Source organism: Zonotrichia leucophrys, chromosome 19, assembly GCF_028769735.1.
Source record: "Zonotrichia leucophrys gambelii isolate GWCS_2022_RI chromosome 19, RI_Zleu_2.0, whole genome shotgun sequence".
Lineage (NCBI taxonomy): Eukaryota > Metazoa > Chordata > Aves > Passeriformes > Passerellidae > Zonotrichia > Zonotrichia leucophrys.
The window spans coordinates 7,877,510-7,897,657 of record NC_088188.1 but is presented as its reverse complement, the minus strand read 5'-3'; the positions used below and the strand labels follow the sequence as shown (position 1 = coordinate 7,897,657).

At 53.8% G+C, this 20,148-nt stretch overlaps 1 protein-coding gene across 1 annotated transcript; it reads right to left on the bottom strand.

Moving 5' to 3' along the window:
• Positions 1-1,118: 1,118 nt before the first annotated feature.
• On the bottom strand, positions 1,119-13,879 carry ADORA2B (adenosine A2b receptor). Its single transcript, XM_064729140.1, has 2 exons — positions 13,257-13,879; positions 1,119-2,112 (listed from the first exon to the last, which is right to left on the bottom strand). Exons 1-2 carry the CDS (start codon positions 13,619-13,621, stop codon positions 1,431-1,433), a joined length of 1,047 nt encoding a protein of 348 aa, XP_064585210.1. The 5' UTR covers positions 13,622-13,879; the 3' UTR covers positions 1,119-1,430.
• Positions 13,880-20,148: the final 6,269 nt, after the last annotated feature.

Genomic DNA, 20,148 nt, shown 5'->3' with positions numbered 1-20,148 from the left:
GAGGGAAGAGAAGGGATGGAGGGAGGACAGCCAGGCCCTGCCCTGATGGCAGGAGGTGGCCCTGGCTCAGCTGGGCCCAGCAAAGCTGAGTGGGGCTGGTAAAGGGGGAGCACCTGGGACAGGGACTGGACATTACAAAGCCATTCAGAGCTCTCTGGTGATTTCACCCAGCTCTGGGGCTGAGCTGCTCCAGTGGCAGTGAAATCCAGCACTCCCAGGGAACCATTCCCTGTGCATGGTGGGCTCAGAGTTATTCCTGCAGCTCTTGCCAGCTGGCACAGGAGATGCTGCAGGAACAAGATTTCTTCAGCTTATCAATTGATTTTACACCATATTTGTCATTATATATGGCAGAGAAATGAAACTCTTGGGGTCTTGTACCCCACTTTTAGTGCAACAGAATTTTAAAAAATATAGAGTTGGTTTCTGTGTGATTCAAGTACAATTTTTCAGGGATAAAAATATGAAAATTACTGGGGTGGGGGAAGAATTCACATCTTCTGGGGGTTACAGAGCTGCAGGGGTGTCCCAGCCTGACCAAGCTGCAGCATCCACCTCTCACAGCTACAACCTGCCCTTGTGGAGGCTCTGCAAGGCTGGCAGAGCAAAAACCCACCTGTGGGGCTCGTGTCCCCAAGGCAGAGGGACACTGGCCTTGGTGGCTCTGGTTCAGAGCAGCCAGGACCATTGGGGCACTTCCTGCACTTTGATAGCTGCAAACACATCGGGAAGCAAACCTGGGCTGTCAGCCCTGTGAACCAGAGTGGTTTCAAGGCAGTAAAACCTCTGCGCTAAAACCTTGGTCAAGTCTTTTCTCAAATCTTTCAGTAAATGGGGTTTCCATGCTGGGCTGGCCAGTCCTGACCTGGTTTTCCCATCCTCACAGTCCCTCCCCTCAGTGCCTGGAACACAGATTGAGTTTCACACCAGCAACTGGGCTAAGTAAGACTTTTTCCCATCAGAGAATACAAGCTGCATCAAACAATTGATGGAATAATTAGGGTATTACCAAAGTGCTGTCAAGTATGAACTTGGAGAACAACTCAAAAAACAGACACAAAATTATTACTCCTAAATGAATCCAAATATTAAAAAATAATAATAATTAAAATAAAGATCCTATGACTTGACATGAGCAGCACAATTGGGGAAACACCCCCCCAGCAGGTGAGTCTTCCCCAGTCAGTGTCCAATGTGGAAAGGGAACACCTGGAAGGGAAACACAACGGGATCACAGCCCAGGGGCTACAGAGGAGGGCGAGCCGCACTCAGTGTCCCTGCTCAGGTCACTCCTCCACCAGGCACGACGTTAATTACAAAAATAAAAATCAAAATAAACCCAGAGCTGCACGAGTCCATCGTGGTCATGTCTGAGCCCTCTGGCAGTGCCAGGGCAGTGCCAGGGCAGTGCCAGGGCAGCAGGGCCGGGCTCACACGGTCACTGAGGCTGCAGGAGAGCTGATGTTGATGGCAGTCAGGTGCTGGTTGTGCTCTGAGGGACACTTGGGGAGCTCCTGGGCCTTGCAGAGGATCTTGGAGAGGATCTTGCGGAAGGTGCAGCGGAATTCCCGGATCCTGTAGGCGTAGATGATGGGGTTGATGACGGAGTTGGCGTGGGACAGGATGATGGCCACGTACATCACCCACTCGGGCTTGGAGCGCGAGAAGCCCTCGTGGAAGTGCGTGATGCAGTTCAGGATGTGCAGGGGCAGCCAGCAGAAGGCAAAAAGGCCCACGATGATGGCCAGAGACTTGGCTGCGTGCACCTCCTTCTGCAGGGTGGTCCTGGAGTTGCCCATCAGCTCGATCTGGTGCAGCTGCTTGCAGGCCACCATGAATATCTTGATGTAGATCCCCAGCATGATGACGAGCGGGAGCAGCACGCAGCCGAAGAAGTTGAAGTAGACCATGTAGCTCATGGTCACCACGTTCTCAAAGAGGCACGAGATGAAGCAGCCCCGGGGCTCCGTCCCTGTCTCGTTGGTGGCGTTGGAACAGCTGCTCATGGCTTTGTGCCAGCCCATCAGAGGGGTCAGTCCAATCCCAAAGGACAGCAGCCACAGCACTGCGATGAGTCCCCTCGCCCGCTTGCCGGTCACCAGGCTGTTGTACCTGCAGCCCCCGGGACAAAACCACAGCAAATGTTACATAAACCAGCACTGGTGACTTCCCTGCAGTTAAAGGCATCGTGTTTTGGTTAATGAGACAAAAACCACACCCACGAGGGGGCCTCACCTCTCTGATCGCCCGAGGGGCAAAACCTCTCACCTGTGTCTCCACCCACCCGCCGTGGTTCGGGACGTGACTCATTTACTATTCCTGAGAGGCGCCAGCACTGCCCCAGCCCACAAACCCCCTGCAAGGGGAGGGAAGGGACTCGGAGGCTTAAAAAAACCTTTATCATTGCGTGATCCTAAAGCACCAACGGCCAGCAGGGCACGGACAGGGAGGCTCCTTGGCGCTCTCTGGCTCTGAGCAGCCCCTGCTGGGCACGCTGGGGCAGCTGCTGGGCAGTTCCTGGGCTGACCCCGTCCAGCTGGGGCAGTGCTGGTGCCCAGCTCTCCATTGCAGTCCCGCCTGGGTTATGAAGAAGCTCTGCTGTGGCCCAGGGACAGTTTGGTGCAGAGCTGAGCCTGGTGCTGCCCCACACCTTCCTCATCCCATTGAGTCCCTTCGTGGCCCCTCCAGCCCTCAGATGCTCAGACACACAAGCAGAGCTGGAACCTGAAGCAGCAAAAGTCAAAAGTCTGCTTTGGGAGCACCCAGAGCAGCTGCCAAAATCAAAGCATCCGTCAGATCCCTGTCTGGAGATAGGAAGAACCTGCAGGTGCCAGAAGAGAACATGAGAAACCCATTGCTGTCCTCTCCAGAGCCAGGCAGAGCCTGCTGGCTGCCACACGTCCCCTCCTTCCCACACCCTTCTCTCAGTGCTTGTTTACTCTGGCTGGGCTGCCCTGCTCCTCCTTCCCTAAGAACGTTTGTTCTGATTTTCTTCCGGCCGTGAACAGGGGAGGGTTTTATTCCCACAGAACTGCAGCTGTGCTGTGAATCACTGTGTGAGTGAGCTCCTGCTCCTCTGCAAGGATGGGGGACGCTGGGGGTCCAAGAGGGGCTGGGGGAGCCCCCAGCTCCCTCAGGCTGGGCTGGCTGGGAGGATGCAGGAGCAGCAGCCACATTTAGGTGCTGCTGAATTGTGGACACAGACCATGGGTTGGTGTCTGAAGGGTAGATCCAGTCACTGAGGGGCTTCTCCTGCATTTTTCTCTCATTATTAATAAGTTCCAATACTTAGAAGATGAGAAGTTCTCAAACAGGCCATCAGTGAGGCCAAGCCTGTTGCTTTGAGACCCCACATTAAGTTTTCAGAAGCTGGAGCTGGTCTGGGCTTGTGGGACCTGAAATCATTGAGATTTGAGAAGTTGACAGAAATCCAATCTCTTGGCAAAGTCTGAGTCTTGAGCTGCAGCCCTGGCCCAGCTCAGTCAGTGCTGCAGAGGCACCAGGAGCTGCTGCTCCCTCGGCTCTGCTGTGGGAAGGGAACTCTGGCACTCTCCAGGTGCTCCATCCCAAAACCTACCATGGCGAGACTGGAAAATGCCAAAGGGCCATTGTTTAGAATCAGAAACTGAAGGAATGGAGGGGTTTGTGTGCTCAGGAGCAGGAGGAGCCACCTTGGCCATGCTGAGGTCCCAGGGTGGTGACATTTGGTGCCTCTTGCTGGAAACACTTGGCCCCAAAAAAGGCTTCTTCCATCTGTTCTTCTCCTGAACTCTTCTGCTAAGATAAGGCTTGGCTTGAAGGTTCACACGACCAGTCAAGGAGCCACTTGGTGTTCCAGGGGCTGTCCTGGTGTCCTGTTTATTTTGGAGCTGCTGGCTCCTCCCAGCAGAGCTGCACAGGGACCATGGCACGTGCGTTTTTATATCCCCCGAGGGAAGATGTGAAAACATCCCGGGCTGAGGAGCCAGAGCTGAGCAGTGGGGAGGGCTGGAGGCCCAGGACAGAGGTGGAGATGTTTTTTCACAGGGCACAACTGCCCTGCTCAGATTAGCTCTTCATTTCCCCAGCATTTGCATGGCAAAGCCCTCCCACCATCTCTGCATCCAGCTGGTGGTCACTGCTGTGGGCAGCCCAAAGAGCCCAAGGTGAAACTGAGAATAGCCTGATGTCCTAGAGTTGTTAATTAATTACCTTAATACACTTATTTGGTGGGACCCTGCCTGTATTGCCCTTAAGTCAACACAAGTTAAGCACAAGCTTAAAAAATTAAATTAATGAATGTCACCAGATCCAGGTATGAGGAGTCTCCCAAGCTCTTCCCTAAGCTCCACAAAACAGGGTCAGACAGTGAGGAACCCACAGATTTCCACAGCTCAGAATTCTCCAGCAAACCTTCATTCTCTTTAGGCTTAATATTATTAGACAAAAAAGGCCCATTAAAGTAAATTTACTCACCTAAGTCTGCTCAACTAATGTATAACAAATATTGAATCACCTCTGTGCTTCCCCCGGAGGCATCAAATGTTGCCTTAATGTAAATAACAGCTGAATATTCTCAAATGATTTATTGGAATTAAATAACCTGGCAATGTGTTAGTTCCTTCTGAAGTCTCTTTGCTGGTGCAATCAGCATGAAGGCTTTAATGACCCCAGCTCCCACCCCGAGGCCATGGTGGGGTGGCTCAGGCTCCTGTCCTGAGGCAGAGGCTGAGCATTGGCCACAGTGTCACTGCAGGAGGACAAGGGGCTGCCTGAGGGACAGCTCAGCCCTGCAGTGTCCCCTGGGCAGCTGGGGCTGTCCCTGCTGTGCCCTCACCCACACAGCCAGGGCTCCACGAGGTGTCCCCTGCTCCTGGTGGCCCTCCCACAGCAGCGTCCCCATGGCCCCTCCAAACCCCAGGGCTTTCCTGGAGGAGCTCACAGCAAACACCAAAGGAGTGAATTCTGGTCAGAACTCTCGCTCTGTGTGTTGGAGGATGGTTGGGGTTGGGGGTTTTGCATTTCTGCTGCCACTTCCTGGGGCTGGGGAGCAGCCAAGGTGCCCAGGCTGGTGCTGAGCACAGCTGGCACAGAGCAGGACACGCTGCCAGCCCGGCCTGGCAGGAACTGAGTCATGTCCTGCACGTCCCTGGCAGCTGCCACCAGCCCCTGCTGGACCCTGGGGAGCCCAGCCCAGCCCTGCTGCCCCTGGGCTCGGTCAGACAAGGAAAGCACAGCAGGAGAAATTCAGATTTTGGGGTGATGGACTTGGGGCAGCTGGAGGAAACACTCTGGAAGGGGGTTATGGGCACATGGTTTATGTCAGAGAGCAGGAGAGCCCTGCCTGTCCCACATCACAGCCTGGGGGTGCCACACAGCCCTGGCCTGTCCCTGCTGGCCCTGGGTCACAGCAGAGGCTGCTCAGGGACTTTGGGCTCTCCCACTGCCTCCAGAGCAGGATCAGTCCCCAATGAACAATTCCAGAGCTTCAACCCCAAACCCACCCATGGTTTGTGCTCCCCAGCTCCCTCCCCACCCTGCCCCTGCCCAGGCTGCTGGGTGCAGGAGAGGAGCAGATGGAATTTGCAGGGCTGGGACCAGGCAGGTGCTCTAGCATATATTTCTATTTTAAGTGTGAAGGGAAATGCACAGACACCTCCATCCACAAGGGGTGAGAGCAGCTCGGCTGCCAAGCATTGTGTCCTTGTCACCTCCTCACAGCTGTACTTTGCATCTTGCTCTTTTTTTAATTGATTTAATTTTTTTTTTAGCTATAACAAAATGAGCACCTTCTCTGCCTCTGTGCTCCATGCACAGCCACGAAATGGAGATCACACAGCAGCTGAAATGTCCTGGCAGGACATTTTAAATGAATCATAAATTGCACCTTAGAGAGGAGGGGGGTGAAGAAAAAGAAAAGGAAAGAAAAAGAAAGAAAAAGGAAAAAAAAATGAAAAGAAAAAGCTGTTCTGTTGAGGCAGGAAGGAGTTGGCGGCCAGAGCTGTGCTCAGTGGTGACGCTGTCAGCTGGGGAAGTGGGACATCTGCGAGTGTCCCTGTCCTGGGCAGACAAATCACTTCCTCCTGCATCTGTCCCCATTGTGAGGGACAGCAGCAGCACTGCCGGCCTTCCGCTGGGCGGGACTGCCACTGCCACTGCCACAGTGTCACATCACAGTGTCACAGTCACACTGCCACAGTGTCACAATCACACTGTCACAGTGTCAGTGTCACAGTGTCACAGTCACACTGTTACAGTGTCAGTGTCACAGTGTCACAATCACAGTGTCACAATATCACAGTCACACGGTCACAGTGTCACAGTCACACTGCCACACTGTCACAGTGTCACACTGTCACAGTGTCAGTGTCACAGTGTCACAGTCACAGTGTCACAGTCTCACAGTCACACTGTCACAGTCTCACAGTGTCACAGTCACAGTGTCACAGTGCCACAGTCACAGTGTCACAGTCTCACAGTGTCACAGTCACACTGTTACAGTGTCAGTGTCACAGTGTCACAGTCACACTGCCACACTGTCACAGTGTCTGTCACCTGCCAGCCCGGCTCAGGTGAGCTCAGGGGTCAGGAGCAGGAGGAGCAGAGGAGGGGGCACCCCCAGAGGAACAGAACGGGCACCCCCAGCCCTCCCGGGTGGAAGGCAGTGTCCCCTCCCTGGTCCCCGTGTCCCCAGCCACGAGCCGGGGCTGTCAGACACCTGCAGGTTTAAAACCTGCCCAGGACATTCTCATCCATGCCCTCATCCCTGCTGCGAGCCCTCCCTGCCTGGGTGGTGACAGAGCCGGGAGAGGGACAGGGGACAGCCACGGGGCTGTGCAGCGATGTGGGAGGCAGGAACACGAGAGATATAAAACCCGCAAATGGCACATGGCTGGGAATCGGGGGGTTCACACGGGATCTGCAGCCGGGGATTGCGGGGGCTCGCAGGGCCGGGCAGGCGCCTCTCGTCTCTCGGGGCTTGCAGGTGAGAGCTGCCCGCGTTCGCTGCTCGGCAGGGTGAGAAAAAGCGGCTGAAAGCCGAGCTCAGACACCGGGGGTGTCAGCGGGCTGGGCCAAGCGGGGCTGGGGCAAACGGAGGCCAAAGAGCCCCGGAGCACAGGAAGGAAATGAGCTCAGCCCCTCGCCCTGCTCGCTGCTCCCACGCTCCAGCAGCCCCCGGCAGCCAAACAGCAGCAGCTGCCCCAAAACGGTGCCGTGCCTGCAGGGGAGAGCGGGACTGTGGAACAAGTGTGTGATACTGGGGTGATACTGGGGTGGAACCAGTGTGTGTACTGGTGTGATACTTGTGTGGTAGTGGTGAGGGATCGGTGTGATCCTGGTGAGGAATCAGCATGATCCTGGTGTGATACTGGTGTGGAATCAGCGTGTGATACTGGTATGATACCGGTGTGCAATCAGTGTGATACTGGTGTGATCCTGGTGTGGAACCAGTATGATCCCGGTGCTCTCTGTTCCCGGGTCAGCCCTATAGCACAGCCCCGCAGTTCTCCCCCGTTTAAGGCCTGAGCTCCTCCTCTGCACCCCGGGCTCTGCAGCCCAGCCTTATCAGCTCTATCAGCCTGCTGGGGGTTTCTGTCCTCCCGAGGCTCCCCGAGGGCCAGGCCTGGCTGTGCAGAGTTTAAGGTGCCTGGCAGAGGTGAGATAGGGGCTGGGTCAGGGGCAGCTGCCCCTCCCAGCGCCGGCTCAAGCGATAGCAGATAAGGGGGATGGCAGATCCCTGCTGGACCCTCCTTCTGCAATGAAAGGGGAGGAACCCTCATCCCAAAGTTCTGCCTTTCCCCCCAGCGGCCCCACCGAGCTGCTGCTCAACTGCCCTGGCTGCAGAGCCCAGGCTGGGACATGGGGCAGGGTCAGCCCCGAGCCCTCCCAGCCTCATCCCAGCAGCTCCAGGAGCCCATCCAGTCCTTCCTCCCTGCCTGGACAGAGCCCCCAGCCCATCCTCATCCTCTCCTCCCTGCCTGGGCACTGCCAGGCTGGACAGAGCCCCCAGCCTGTGCCAGCACAAGGGGCACAATCCCATGCAAGGTTTGAGCAGAAGGGGGACATGGCCAAGAGCTGCTCCTGCAGGGACTGTGCTCTGTCCCCTGTCCCAGTGACACCTGTGCCCAGAGGGCACTGCAGGGTGGCAGGGCAGGGACACCCACAGGGACACACCCCCACTGAGGCACTCCCAGGTTATTTGTGGCTCCTGCCCAGGCCTGATGTCATCCATTGGATTAGGAGTTAATCCTCTCCTTGGATTGCACAAATTCCCTAAATTCGGTCCCTTCTGCAAGCCTGAGAGCCTGAGGACTGACACATCTGTAGGCACAGCTGGAGTCACCAATTCCTGGCATCTTGTGGATCAAATACAGTAAGAGGAGTCCCCAAGCCCCGCGTGGTCACTGCCTGGGGCAGCCCAGGGCCAGGGCAGACTCTCATTGCTCTGGCAAACAGCAAATTTCATAAAAATCCCAAGCAGCAGCTTGATAACTAACAAAGCAAAAACTTGCAACTTCAAGATAAAACAGTTTCTGCCAAAACATTTTGGTTTCGTGTACTTTTTGCAGGGAGAGGTCAAAAGATCTTCTGGAGCAAAATTCTGCTGGATTTCAAAAGTTCCTTTTTAAAAAAAAATCTTAAAATTAACCTGTATTTTTTTAACAGATTGAGCTGGCCAAAACAGAATAAAAACCTTCTAAATTCAAAAATCTGGGTTCTGACTCAATCCACTGGAGATCAGTGCCCTCAGCCAAGAGCCTGGAGCCAGCCCTGACACCCCCGATGCTCCCTGGCATCCCTGCTGTCCCCCAGCTGCTGCAGAGGGGGCAGAGGTCCCAAAGAGGCCCCAATTCCTTTTCCTGTCAGGACTTTTGTTTTTTTGGGAAGTGGCCTCGGAGGTGCGGAAAAGATATAAAAATCTGGGATGTGCATTTTAAGGAAACCAAGCTGCTCACAGCTAAAAATAGCTGTGATTTCCCCTCTCTACTTTATTGCCACGAGGGCACGTGTGATTATTCCTGATCTTGTTGTTGTGTTTTGGCTGCACCCAGAGGCTGGAGCAGCCTCACAACCCCCTGGGCCCATCTCGGCAGCCACAAAGTTCCCTCAAGGTTGCTCAAGGGAACACCCCAGCCCTCCTGCCCCTGCTGGGTTTGTGGCACTGCAGTTTGTAACTCAGGGATAACCAAGGCCAGGCACAGCAGCTCTGGCAGCGGAATTGGGATGCTCAGGAGTGGGCACAGCACAGGAGCCACAGGGGAGCAGCAGAACTCACCAGGGTTCAGGTGAAGGGCAGGGCAAGGACAGAGGGAAATGAGGCAAGGGCACAGGGCATGGGGAGGAAGAGCAGCTCTGTGTGCTGGTGGCACTCACAGGGTGCCAGGTGAACACCAGGAGGATTTTCTCTGCTCCCCCAGTGGCTCCAGTCCCACCTGACATCAAACCCCAGCAGTTTGCTTTGCTGAGCAAAGCTGGGATCTGACAGGGATCTGGGAACAGATCCCTGCAGAGGAACACTTCAGAGTGAGCCTCTCCTCTGCAGCACAGAGCCTCAGCATCAGCCAGGCCACCTCTGGAAAGGATGAGGGAAAAACAGCAGAACCCAAATTGAATCTGTCCCACAAGGAAGGAGCTGCACTCCTGCCTTCCTATGTCAGAGCCAAGGGAGCAGCAGCTCCTGTGGGACACTGGCAGAGCAGAGGCAGGTCAGGGCAGCACCATTAACAGATCCTGATCCCATTAACTGACTGGGAATCCACGGGAGCATCCTCTGGCTGCAGGAGGGGCAGCAAGGCTCAAAGATGTGCAGAAAGGGAGAGGATGTGGCTGGGATTCCAGTTCATAGCAAAGCTTCCCTGGAACATCAGCCCTGCACATCTGCAGGGGGTGAAGCTGAAGATGGGGCAGAACCGAACCCAGGACAAGGAGCAGATCAGCTCAAATCCCAAGGAACTGGGGATGATTTTCCCAGGGCAGGTCCCAGCTGGGGTTTGCCAGGCAGCAGCACAGTCACTGTCCTGCAGGAGGTACCCGTGCACAGGGGCACACACTGGGCTGCTGCTCAGGGCTTCACTCTCCTTTGGCTCTCTAAATACAGATTCTCTTCTCCCTCCCTAATTCCTGACACGTTTGTTCCAGGCATCCGTCCCTACCTACAATTCTTCTCCATGCCAAAGGATTTGGGTTAATGCAAATAAAAGGAAACTGGTTTATTCCACCTACAAATCTTCTTTGGCTCCCGGCTACGGGACTGTGGGGTGAAATCCAGCCCTGGAGGAAGCCAGAGAGCAAAAAAAGCCTCTGTGCCAAGTGCTGTGTGCAGGATGGATTTGCTGCTGCTGAGAGATGCTGGATTCCCTGGCTGGGATGGAGCTGGGCACAGGGATGGGCACTCAGGGCTGGCAGCAGCCAGGAGGGGGCAGGAAAAGGGGACAAGGACAAGGAGCTGCATCCTGGGATGGCCAAGGGAAGGGCTGGGAGCTGCAGCTGCACAGAATGGGCAATGTGGGTGGGGGCTTCTCCACAAACAGAAAATTCATCAAAAGCAAACAAGCGAAATATGAGTTTCGAGGGACACAAAGAATTCATGGCTTTGGGTCAAATTCAGCAAATATTTTTAGCCAGAAGAGGGAGGGCTCCAAACCACCATTTTTAAAATAAGATTTGTTTGTTCTGTAGTTCTCCAGATGAGAAGTTGTCAGTTCCTTCCCCAGTGAGGAGGTCCTGACCTCAAAAAGCAGCACAGCCACATCGGAAGGGTTGGGCAACTGAGCCCAAAATCTGCCAGGTTGGTCAGGATCACTTTGCTTCACTGAAACCTCCCAACATCCCTGTTCCAGTTTCACTGAAACAATTTTCCTCTTCCCCATGGGATTTCTTGGTTCAGCCACAGAGCTGAAAAATCCATTATTAGCCTGGCTGTAATGCAAAGTTCTGCTGTGCACCCCAGCCCACAGGCCTGCCCAGCCTCTCAAGCAGCTCTGAAAGGGTATTAAATAATGTGGCACAGCCAGTCCTTAATGTCCCTGCTGAGCTTCCCACAGGGAGCTGATGGAGCACTGGATGTGACAAGGACACTCATCTGCTCTGCAACAACCACATTATTTATGGTAATCGCTGGGCAGGGCTGGGCACAAATCATTTTCTTAAACATTTAATACTTCATGGCCTGGTCTCAGCCTCTGCACTGGCCTCCAGAACTGGTGTTTAAATGAGAAAAGCTTTTCCTACAGTCTCCATTCCTAGAAACTGATGATCAGCTTCCCATTCCCACAGCACAGCCCAGAAATGGCACATGCTCCTGCCCAGAGAGGGTGGTGGGAGAGTTTCCTCCCCCCTCCCTGCCAGCAGCACTGTGGAATAATGATGCTGAAGAGAAAACTCCAACCAAGCCTTGCTGGGAAAGCCCTGCTGCAGTCCAGAAGGGTTTTGCCTGTGGAGGTTTATAACCTCCTCTGTCCCCTTTTGATCTTGGTGCACAACTAAAAAAAGCCTTTCAGTATCAGTCCCTAAATCTCCTGTCCATTGTCCTGCTCCTCACAGGGAGAGCCTCCCTCCTTTGGAAGGAGTTTTTTGCTTGCTGGTCCCTCCTGAGAGCACTGAAAGAGGCCTCAATGCCAAGATGGAGTTAAATCCAAATTTCACACTTTAGCCAGCCCAGGATGGGACTCCTTGGTCTCCACTTGTGTCCAGCCTGAAAGGACTCATAGGAATAAAGATTTTGTGCAAAAGGAAAAAAAGATTTGGCGGCAGAAGGGGTGAGGAAAGCAAAGCTGGGAAAGAATCCCGAAGCAAGGCAAAACTGCCCTGGGATGAACTGCCCTGATGGAGAGTGGAGCAAACCTGCTCGAGAGCAGGACCGGGGGAAAAGGAGCGCAGGAAATATTGGCAGTTTCACCAGCTGGCAAAGGCACTTTCCTCTGCGAGCACAGGAACGATCCCTCAGGGCATTTCTGATCCTCTGCCTCCCCCCGGCTCCAGCAGAGCACAGACCCCTCACCACATTTCCTCAGCTGCAGAAAGTGCTTGTGGAACAAAAACAGAGTTATTGCCTGACAGCTTGTGCCCAGGGGTGTGATTAAACTGAAACTCAAAAATCTGACCTGCTTCTGTAGCTGCCGCTGCCCCAGCAGCCCGGGGAAACCCCGAGCGAGCGACGGAAAAGACACGGCAGCGTTTTCCGGGGCCGGGGTGGCTCTGTGAGGGTCAGAAACAGGGTCAGGGATGCTGGAAACCACCTGTCCCCGTCCCTGTGTGCTGCAGGTCCGCTCCCGCCTGCGCGACATCCCCCGGGATTTCCGTGTGCCGCGCTCGCATGACACACGGACACACAGACACACGGCTGTGCTTCTCCTCCTCGGCCCGATGACTAATTCATATTTGCTCAACTCTGCGAGGTGTCAGATGCAGGGTGCCAGAACAGGGTGAAAGGGTTTTCTCTCTTTTGAAGCCGTTTCAGGGTGACTTCATTGCCGTGCACGGGGACGAGCGGAGTCCGGGGAAGCTGCGGCTTTGCGGGGTTCAGCTGAGGTCCCTGCTCCACATCTGCCCTCCTTCCCCACAGCCCCTGGAGCTGTCCTGCACTCCCGGGGGCTCCATCCATGTCCAGTTCCCAGGGAAGGACAACCGAGACACGGAGGAGACCGAGATGAACAAACACAATGCAAAGCCGGGGTTTGGTGCGCTTCAGCTTAAGGAAGCTGCTGCACCAGCCCACTGGAGAGGCGCCTGTAACTTCTATTCCATACATTTCCCTCCATTTTAATTCAATTCCCATGAATTAGAAGGAAAACAATTCATGTCTTGGATGAGACTGAACTGTAAAACTTAAAATCTGCCCTGTGAACCTTTCTGCTCCCCTTTTTTCCTTTCACAGTAGGAAATAGGAGAAAGAGTGACTGCTCCTCTATTTAATCTATTTAATCACCTGAGAGATGCCTGGACACCGCAATAAAGGGCCTGTATAAATAAATACCTGCGCAGATGAGCCACAACCATCCCAAACACAGCCTTACACCGCTGCGGGCCCGCCCGGAAACCTCTGACCCTCCCAAGGCAAACATCCTCAAGAAACTGAACCTCCAGGTGTGTTCCGAAGCAAAAGTGGGACACTGATCCCATTCCTGCAGCGAGCGAGAGACAAACCTCTGCTATTTCCACCACCTGCCAGCAGTGAAACTTTCGGGGCAGCACCAGGGATTAGAAGCGCTAAGAGCAGGAATATCAGCCCCGGGCTGTCGGGGAATGCCGCTGCCCGCTCCCACTCCAGCTCTTACCTCAGGGGGATCTTGATAGCCAGGTACCTGTCGATGGCCACCGCCAGCAGGCTGAAAATGGAGCTCTGGGTCAGCACCAGCACGAAGCAGGCGAAGAAGAGGCAGCTGTGAAAATCCACCTGGAAGCCGATGCTGATGATGATGGCGAAGGGGATGGCCAACAACCCCACGGCGATATCGGCCACGGCCAGCGACACCAGGAAATAGTTGGTGGCGTTCTTCAAGGTGCTGTTGATGGCCACGGCCCAGCAGACCAGCACGTTGCCCGCGATGGAGAGCACGGCGATGATGAGCTCCAGCACGATGTAGGTGGTTTTCACAGTGTCCATGGCGAGCGCCCCGCGCCGGGAGCAGGCGCTGCTCATGGGAAGAAGGGACTTTCCTCCGGGCGCCCTCCCGCAGGCACCAGCACGCCCCGGGGCAGCCGAACGCCCATGTCCGGGCTCCCCGCGGCCCTGGGGGGCCGGAGGGGCGCGGCGAGCCCCGGGTGGCGGCCGCCCGCTGCCCGCACCGCCCGGCCCCCGCCCGGCATCCGCGGGTCCGCTCAGCGCCCGCCCGCAGCCGCCGCCACCCGCGGGGCCATCGGGGCTGCTCCGCCCGGGATGCTCCCTCTGCCCGGGATGCTCCGCCGCTGCCGCTGCTGCCCGCGGAAAAGCCGCTGCCGGGGCGGCGGGGCTATTTCTGCTCGGGGCGAGCGGGGCGGGGAGTGCGCGGCGCGGAGCCATTGGCCGGGACCCGGCGGCACCGGCACCGCGCCCCCGCAGCGCCCGGCCCCGCTCCTGAGCCCCCGACACCGGCACGGCTCCCCCGGCCCCGGTCCTGCTCCCCCGGCCCCGCTCCTGCACCCCGACCCCGTTCCCGCACCCCCGGCCTCGGTGTGAGGCTCCCCCGAGGTTTTGGGCACCGCTTTGCACAATTCGGAATAAAAAGTTGCCCTCGCTGTCCCCAAACTCGAGGACTCCGGCTGCTGCTGCTGCTGCTCCGGGAGAGCGGAGTTGCAGCACCGAAAATAAAATTGGCCACCAGCAGAGCGCTGACCCAAAGTAGGAGATTTCACAAAATCCTGGCAGCGCTCGGTCTCTGTATGGTTGTGGCACAGCGGGGCATTTCCTGATGTAAGAAATGGCAAAATAGCACGGATTAGCAAATGCTGTTACTCACAGGGCTGAAGTGGTTGAGTTTCAGTCTAAGGAGCTTAAAAAAAGTTCTACCTGAAGGGGTTGTATACTCTGGTGGATATTAAACCAGCAGGGGAGGTGAAGGTAATTTAATAACTGGTTACCTTTTCATTGCAGGTTTCATGCTTTATATTGTGTTCACCATCAAAACACAGAACAGGGATTGAACTTCACACCACTGCTGAGGCATCCAGCAGCACTGAATAGCTCAGGGTAGAAAGTGGGAAAAAATTCAAACAATTAAAGAAAATAAACCTTCCTGTAGCAAACAGAAAGTAAGATATTGACATTGATTTCCTTTTTTTTTTTTTTTTTAACAAAGTTGTATACTAAGTCCTGTGGAAGGGAATGTTTTCTGAGGATCCAGAGTTAAATCAGAGCAAAAAACATATGGGAAAAATAGACTGAAACTATTCCTTTGGGTGTAGTGCAAATGGAAACACTCCTGTTGACCAGCAACACTTTGGGTCAGACAGATACAAAGGGGGACTCTTAATTTATATTGAACAAAGTAATTTTTATCAAGTTGGACATCTCCAGATGCTGAAAGAAAGCTGTGCCAGGGTACATTTCATTTGATGGGGACACACAGAAGGATCTGCACACAGGAGCATTGCTGCCCCTTGCACTCCCACCTGGACCTTTGCATTCAGGCACTCTGCTGTCACAGGAAAGAACCAAACCACGATGGCATTAACAGGGAAGCCCCAAAATCCCAGGATTCAAACCTCAGTTTTTGCCTGAAGTGCCCTGAAAGGAGCAGCAGTTTGAGGTGAGCTCAAGGTTCACAGCCCCAGCTCTGGCTGCTCCATCAGAGCTGGCTGGATCCTGAACTTGCCCACACTGGTTTGGTTTATTTATTATTTTGGGATGAGTGCAGCTTCCCTCGTTCAGAGCCTGTTATAACCATGTGAACTATCACAGAGAAGTACTTTTCCCCCCAGAGGGATGGATTTACATGAGGGTTTTTACACACATTGTTTTCCTAGTGCAGGAACATGTGCCAACAGCCACCTTCTGCTGCTTTACAGCACCTCAGCAAAACCAGAATTAACTTTCTGCACTGGACACATTTTATTAGAGAAAGATCTGCTTTTGTGATCATGGAAGCACTTATTACAGACTAAGCCCAGGGAAATTGTGGTTTGTCAAGTCAGACATGAACAGAAAAACCATTATTTCAGGTTCTGATGAATAGGCTGTTTGGGCAAGGTCTCTGTGAGGCAGGTAGTGAGGCAGTGAAAATTGTGGATTTTGCATTACAGGGAGATTCATGGCTCTCCAAAGCAGCAGAAGCTGTGCCAAGGTCCAGTGGTTTATTCTGGCAGTAACTGGTGCAACTGAGCTGGCTCCCAATACAACTCCTGCAAGGGGAGCCAAGGACAAGTGTGCTCAGCTCTGTTCCACCAAACCTGGGTAAATCCTGCTGGCAGGAAAACCAGGATGAGCCCCAGATCCTGCCCTCCAGCTGTGCTCTTTGAGCCCCCTTTAAATACCTGGCACCACAAACCCTGCATGAAACACCAACTGAACTCTGCTGCCCTTGGAGAACGAGCTGAGCACTGAGAAACCCTGCAGCTCCCGGGGGCTCCACAGGTGAGAGGCTGCAAATTGATCTTCTGGAATCTGTAAAGGAGCAAGGAAACCACAGAACCATCAGGCAAACCCAGCCCAGAGCCGGCAGCCCGATGGGTGATGAACCCATTCAAGAATCGGAGTGCAGCAGCACCACGGCAGCCCCGGAGCCCCGCTGGATGCTCCGATGTCAGACGCAGATGAATCACCACTGCTATTATTTTCCTGGATTCCACTTCCCTCCAGGGATTGGCCTCCCAACCCTCACGTAGGGAACAGCAGCAGCCCCGATCTGCTGCTTTCAAGTGCAAGAGCTGCCCGGGCTCCTTTGTTCGAGGGAAGCCGATTGAAAGGGATCGCACGTTGTGCTGGAGCTGCGCTGGGAGAAGCGAGCGGCGCCCTGGGGCCGCTGTCCCGGCCTCGGCAGGAGCCCTCCAGCCTCGTACGTGCTGTTCCCTCTGTCGCTGGCGCCCCGGGGGAGCGGAGCTGCCGCTTCGCAGGCCGAGCTCTTCCTGCAGCCCCTGTGATCTCTCCTGAGCAGGCTCCGAGGGCTTCCCGAGCGAGCGGTGCCTTCGCACCTCCAGCGCTGCTGGCCCAGGCACAAAGAGCTGGGGAGGAGCCCCAGTAACACATCCCTGCACACACACCCGGCCCGGGGACACGGCTCCGAGCACCAAGAAACTCCCGAGCCAGGGACAGCTGAGATGTTCTTGCTGGTCCCGCAGCCAGATCTGCCAGCTCAGACACTCCTCAGCAACCTCGGCAACAAATTTTCCTCTCTAAGCCCACAGAGTTGAAGAACAAACACCGAAGTGGGAGAATCTCTGCTGCAAAGGGACACAGATATTGTCTGGCTATCAAATAAAGGTGGATGCCATATAAGAAATCCTTCTGATTGCTGATTTAGGCACATCATCACAGTGGCTTTGGCAGTCCTGCACCGACCTGTGAGTGCTGCAGCAGTGGGCAGAGCTGCCTCTGGGGTGTGCAGGGCATCAAACCCAGCACTGGTGGCTGTGCAAGCAGAGGAGCTGCCACCCTTCCCTTCCCGTGGAGGACAGCTCCACCCCAAAACTGCTGCGACACGGGGGAATGGAGAGACAGAGACACTGCCACCAGCCTGGCACTGCCACCAGCCTGGCATTGCCACCCAAACCCATCCCCACCCCCACTCAAGCCTCCACTGGTTCTTCTGAGCTGTTTTCCTGGACAAGACAGAGCCTGTCCTGAGCCTGACTCCAAGAAAGGATTCCCAAGGCACAACGCAACCCCTAAACGCAGAGCAGGTACCAAAACCGCCTTTGAAATGGAGCTGCCAGCGTCAGGCTGAACTGCCCGGTCTGCCCGAGCCAGCTGAAAGGAATGGATGGGGTTGGATAACTTGCAGGCACCTCTGCAAGTTTATTGCCCACATTGTGTTGAGCATTAGCACATCAAAGGCTCCTGATGAGCCCTGAATTAAATGATGAGGAGAGGAATGGCCCAAGGTGAGGTTGGTAACTGTAGGGCTGCAGGCATTTTGCTGGAAGAGATGGAAAACAAAGAGTGAAATTCCAGGGAAAGCTATTTCCATACTGGAGATTTCAATCGTTCGGCAAAAGCCTTGGAAAACCAAACAGAAAAACTTGGTTAAGATCGTAAACTGTGGATGAACAAACTTGGATTTTCCTAGTCCCCAGGGTCATTGCCAGATAATAAATGTGTATTATCCTGGAATCTCAAACTGATGCTTTCAATTATCTGCAAGAACTCATCTCACAACAATGCAGGTGTGTGAATTCTTTAGAAATTGTTTCATTAGAAAACAAAGAAGTCACCACAGGACTGAAAAAAAAAAATAAACCATAAACGGCTCCACCAAAGGGGTTGAATTAAAAAGGAAGGATTTTGGCTGAGCGGAGTCCAAGGTATGAGAACATAATTTTGAAAAAACTTTTCATTTTTTTTTCTCTGTGTTCGGTTTTGTTTACTAACCAGCTTCTGGGGTGGAAAGCCAAGTGCCTGTTCCAGCAGGATTTGTGAAGCAAAGCTGCTGCTCAATGCCCACGGTGCTGAGCCCTGCCCGGGGCTCCCAGCGGGTACCGGGCCCAGTGTCCCCTCTGTGCTGGTGGAGCTGGTCCAGCCAATCTCCCCGAGAAATCCATGGGAAGCGTTGTGTTCCCAGGCCCACATCAGCTCCGGAGAAGCTGGACAGGCACTGATGCCCTCTGCAATTCAAACAACCTGTGATTGCCTCATTCAGAGCTGAGCTGCTTCCTGGGCAGAACCTTCACGAGTTCCTACGCCCAGAGCTTGCTGAGCGTCCTCTTCACTCCCAATCAACACTGCACAGCAAAAGCAGAAGTGGTTCTGCTCCCTGACATCAGGGAAATGAGTCCTCAGCCCCAGCCTTTAAAGCAATTCAGGTTCATGTACAGATGTGGCATTTGGAGCTCCAAATGAATGCAGTGAAAGGTCTTGAACGGGTGCAACACAACAGCTCTGAATATGGAATTATGCTCAAATACTAGAGAAAAGCAAGATTTAGTTCAAATCCCTCAGCTGGCTTTCTCTGCAAGATGAGCTCATGATTTATAAGTGTCTGTTATTATTATTATTGAGATTATCTGTGGCTGTCAGAGGACTTAGAAACCTCTGTTGTTCAATGTCCCAGCCAGAGCTCTGAAAACCACTTCTGATCCCCAAAAATCAGGCTCCTTTCACAGGCAGGGCCAGGCAGGGCACCCAGGGGTTACAGAGCAGCTCAGCTGTGGCAAAGGGAAGCTGCAGAGTACACACAGAAATACAAATGAGCAAATGCAGGGGCAGGACCAACCTTCCTGTGCACAGGCAGCTGAATCTGCCCCCAAAGCCTGTCTGAGCCCCAAGGTCGGTATTGCACAGCCCCTGCTGGATTGCTCCATCAGAGATGAGGGTTTTGTTCCATCCACGCTCCAACCACTGGCAAAAGGAAACCTGGTGCTGTTAAAGCCCAAGAATTTGGTTAATGTGGATTCCATCCTTGCAGGACTCCACCAGAAACCCTCTGAAAGCAATGTCCAATCACAGCTGAAAGGGAGAACTGCCCTGCACTATCCCATGGCACATTATTTATTATTAATATTATTAACCCCTCTGCAAGCCTCAGACAGAACTCTCCCTTCCCAGAAGGGCTCTCCAGGGCTGAGCTGTGCAGAGATTATTATTTATGAATAAATTATTTTTGTTCAGACACATTCGGGTTGCCTGGGCTGAACACTTTCATTCATTGCTTTCACTTGGCCTGTCCTGGTTGTAGCTCAAATATGGGTAAGGAAAGTAACAAATGTTCCATAACTGAAAAAAACCCAAGTCATGGTTGCAGCCTCACTTCCCAGGAATTTCATCCTGTTGGGAGAATGTTGGGAATGTCCTGAGGAATCGCTCACCTGGGGTGCTCCTTTGTCTCCATGATTAGAGCCTGGGAGTGGCTTCCTGTGAGACAAAGGATGAGCTGACAGAGCAGGCAAAAGTTACAGCACATCAAGGTGGAACAAAGGTTTGAACTGCTGTAAATTCTTTTTTTGTTAAGCCAAGAGAAGTTTTAACGGGGCTTTGCACAGAAGGTGTGCAGCTGTGAGGAGCAGGTTAAGAAAGGCATTTGCTCCCACGTTAATTCTCTTAATCTTGTTACTTTCTCTTTAACCAGCTTAAACTCTTGCTGAGGGTCTGAGGATGAAGCCTCGGTCATTGCTGTGTTTTAAGAGGGGAAAGCAGCTCACTTTCTGGATGTGTGAATAATATTTACCCACGCTGACATTTTACAGCCTCATTTTCTTCCTGTTAAGCTCAATAAAACCAGTGACTCCCCCAGCACCTGACTCTCCTGGGTGACATTTACTCCAGAGCCCTCCAGTATTAAACTTTATAATTCTGTGAGGCTTCAACCACCTGCTTCTGACCTTTGCAGCCCATCTGGAAGACTCTTTATTCTACTCACATTTCTTATGCTTCTCTCCCATCTGCTCTGGCTTCCATCTTTCACCAGTCAGGAAGGGAATTCTTCTTTCCACGCCAATCCATGTTCTCCAAGCACCAGGAGTCACTGAAAGCACACTGAGCAGCCCTGGATCTTGTCCTCCCACCTCACCTACAACCACCCACAAATCCCCCCAGGAAAT

Excerpts from the sequence above, each read along its gene's own strand:
- ADORA2B (XM_064729140.1), bottom strand. The coding sequence starts at position 13,621 with ATGAGCAGCGCCTGCTCCCGGCGCGGGGCGCTCGCCATGGACACTGTG. Across the intron at positions 2,113-13,256 it reads GCTATCAAGATCCCCCTGAG|GTACAACAGCCTGGTGACCG; the intron begins GTAAGAGCTGGA and ends CGGGGGCTGCAG.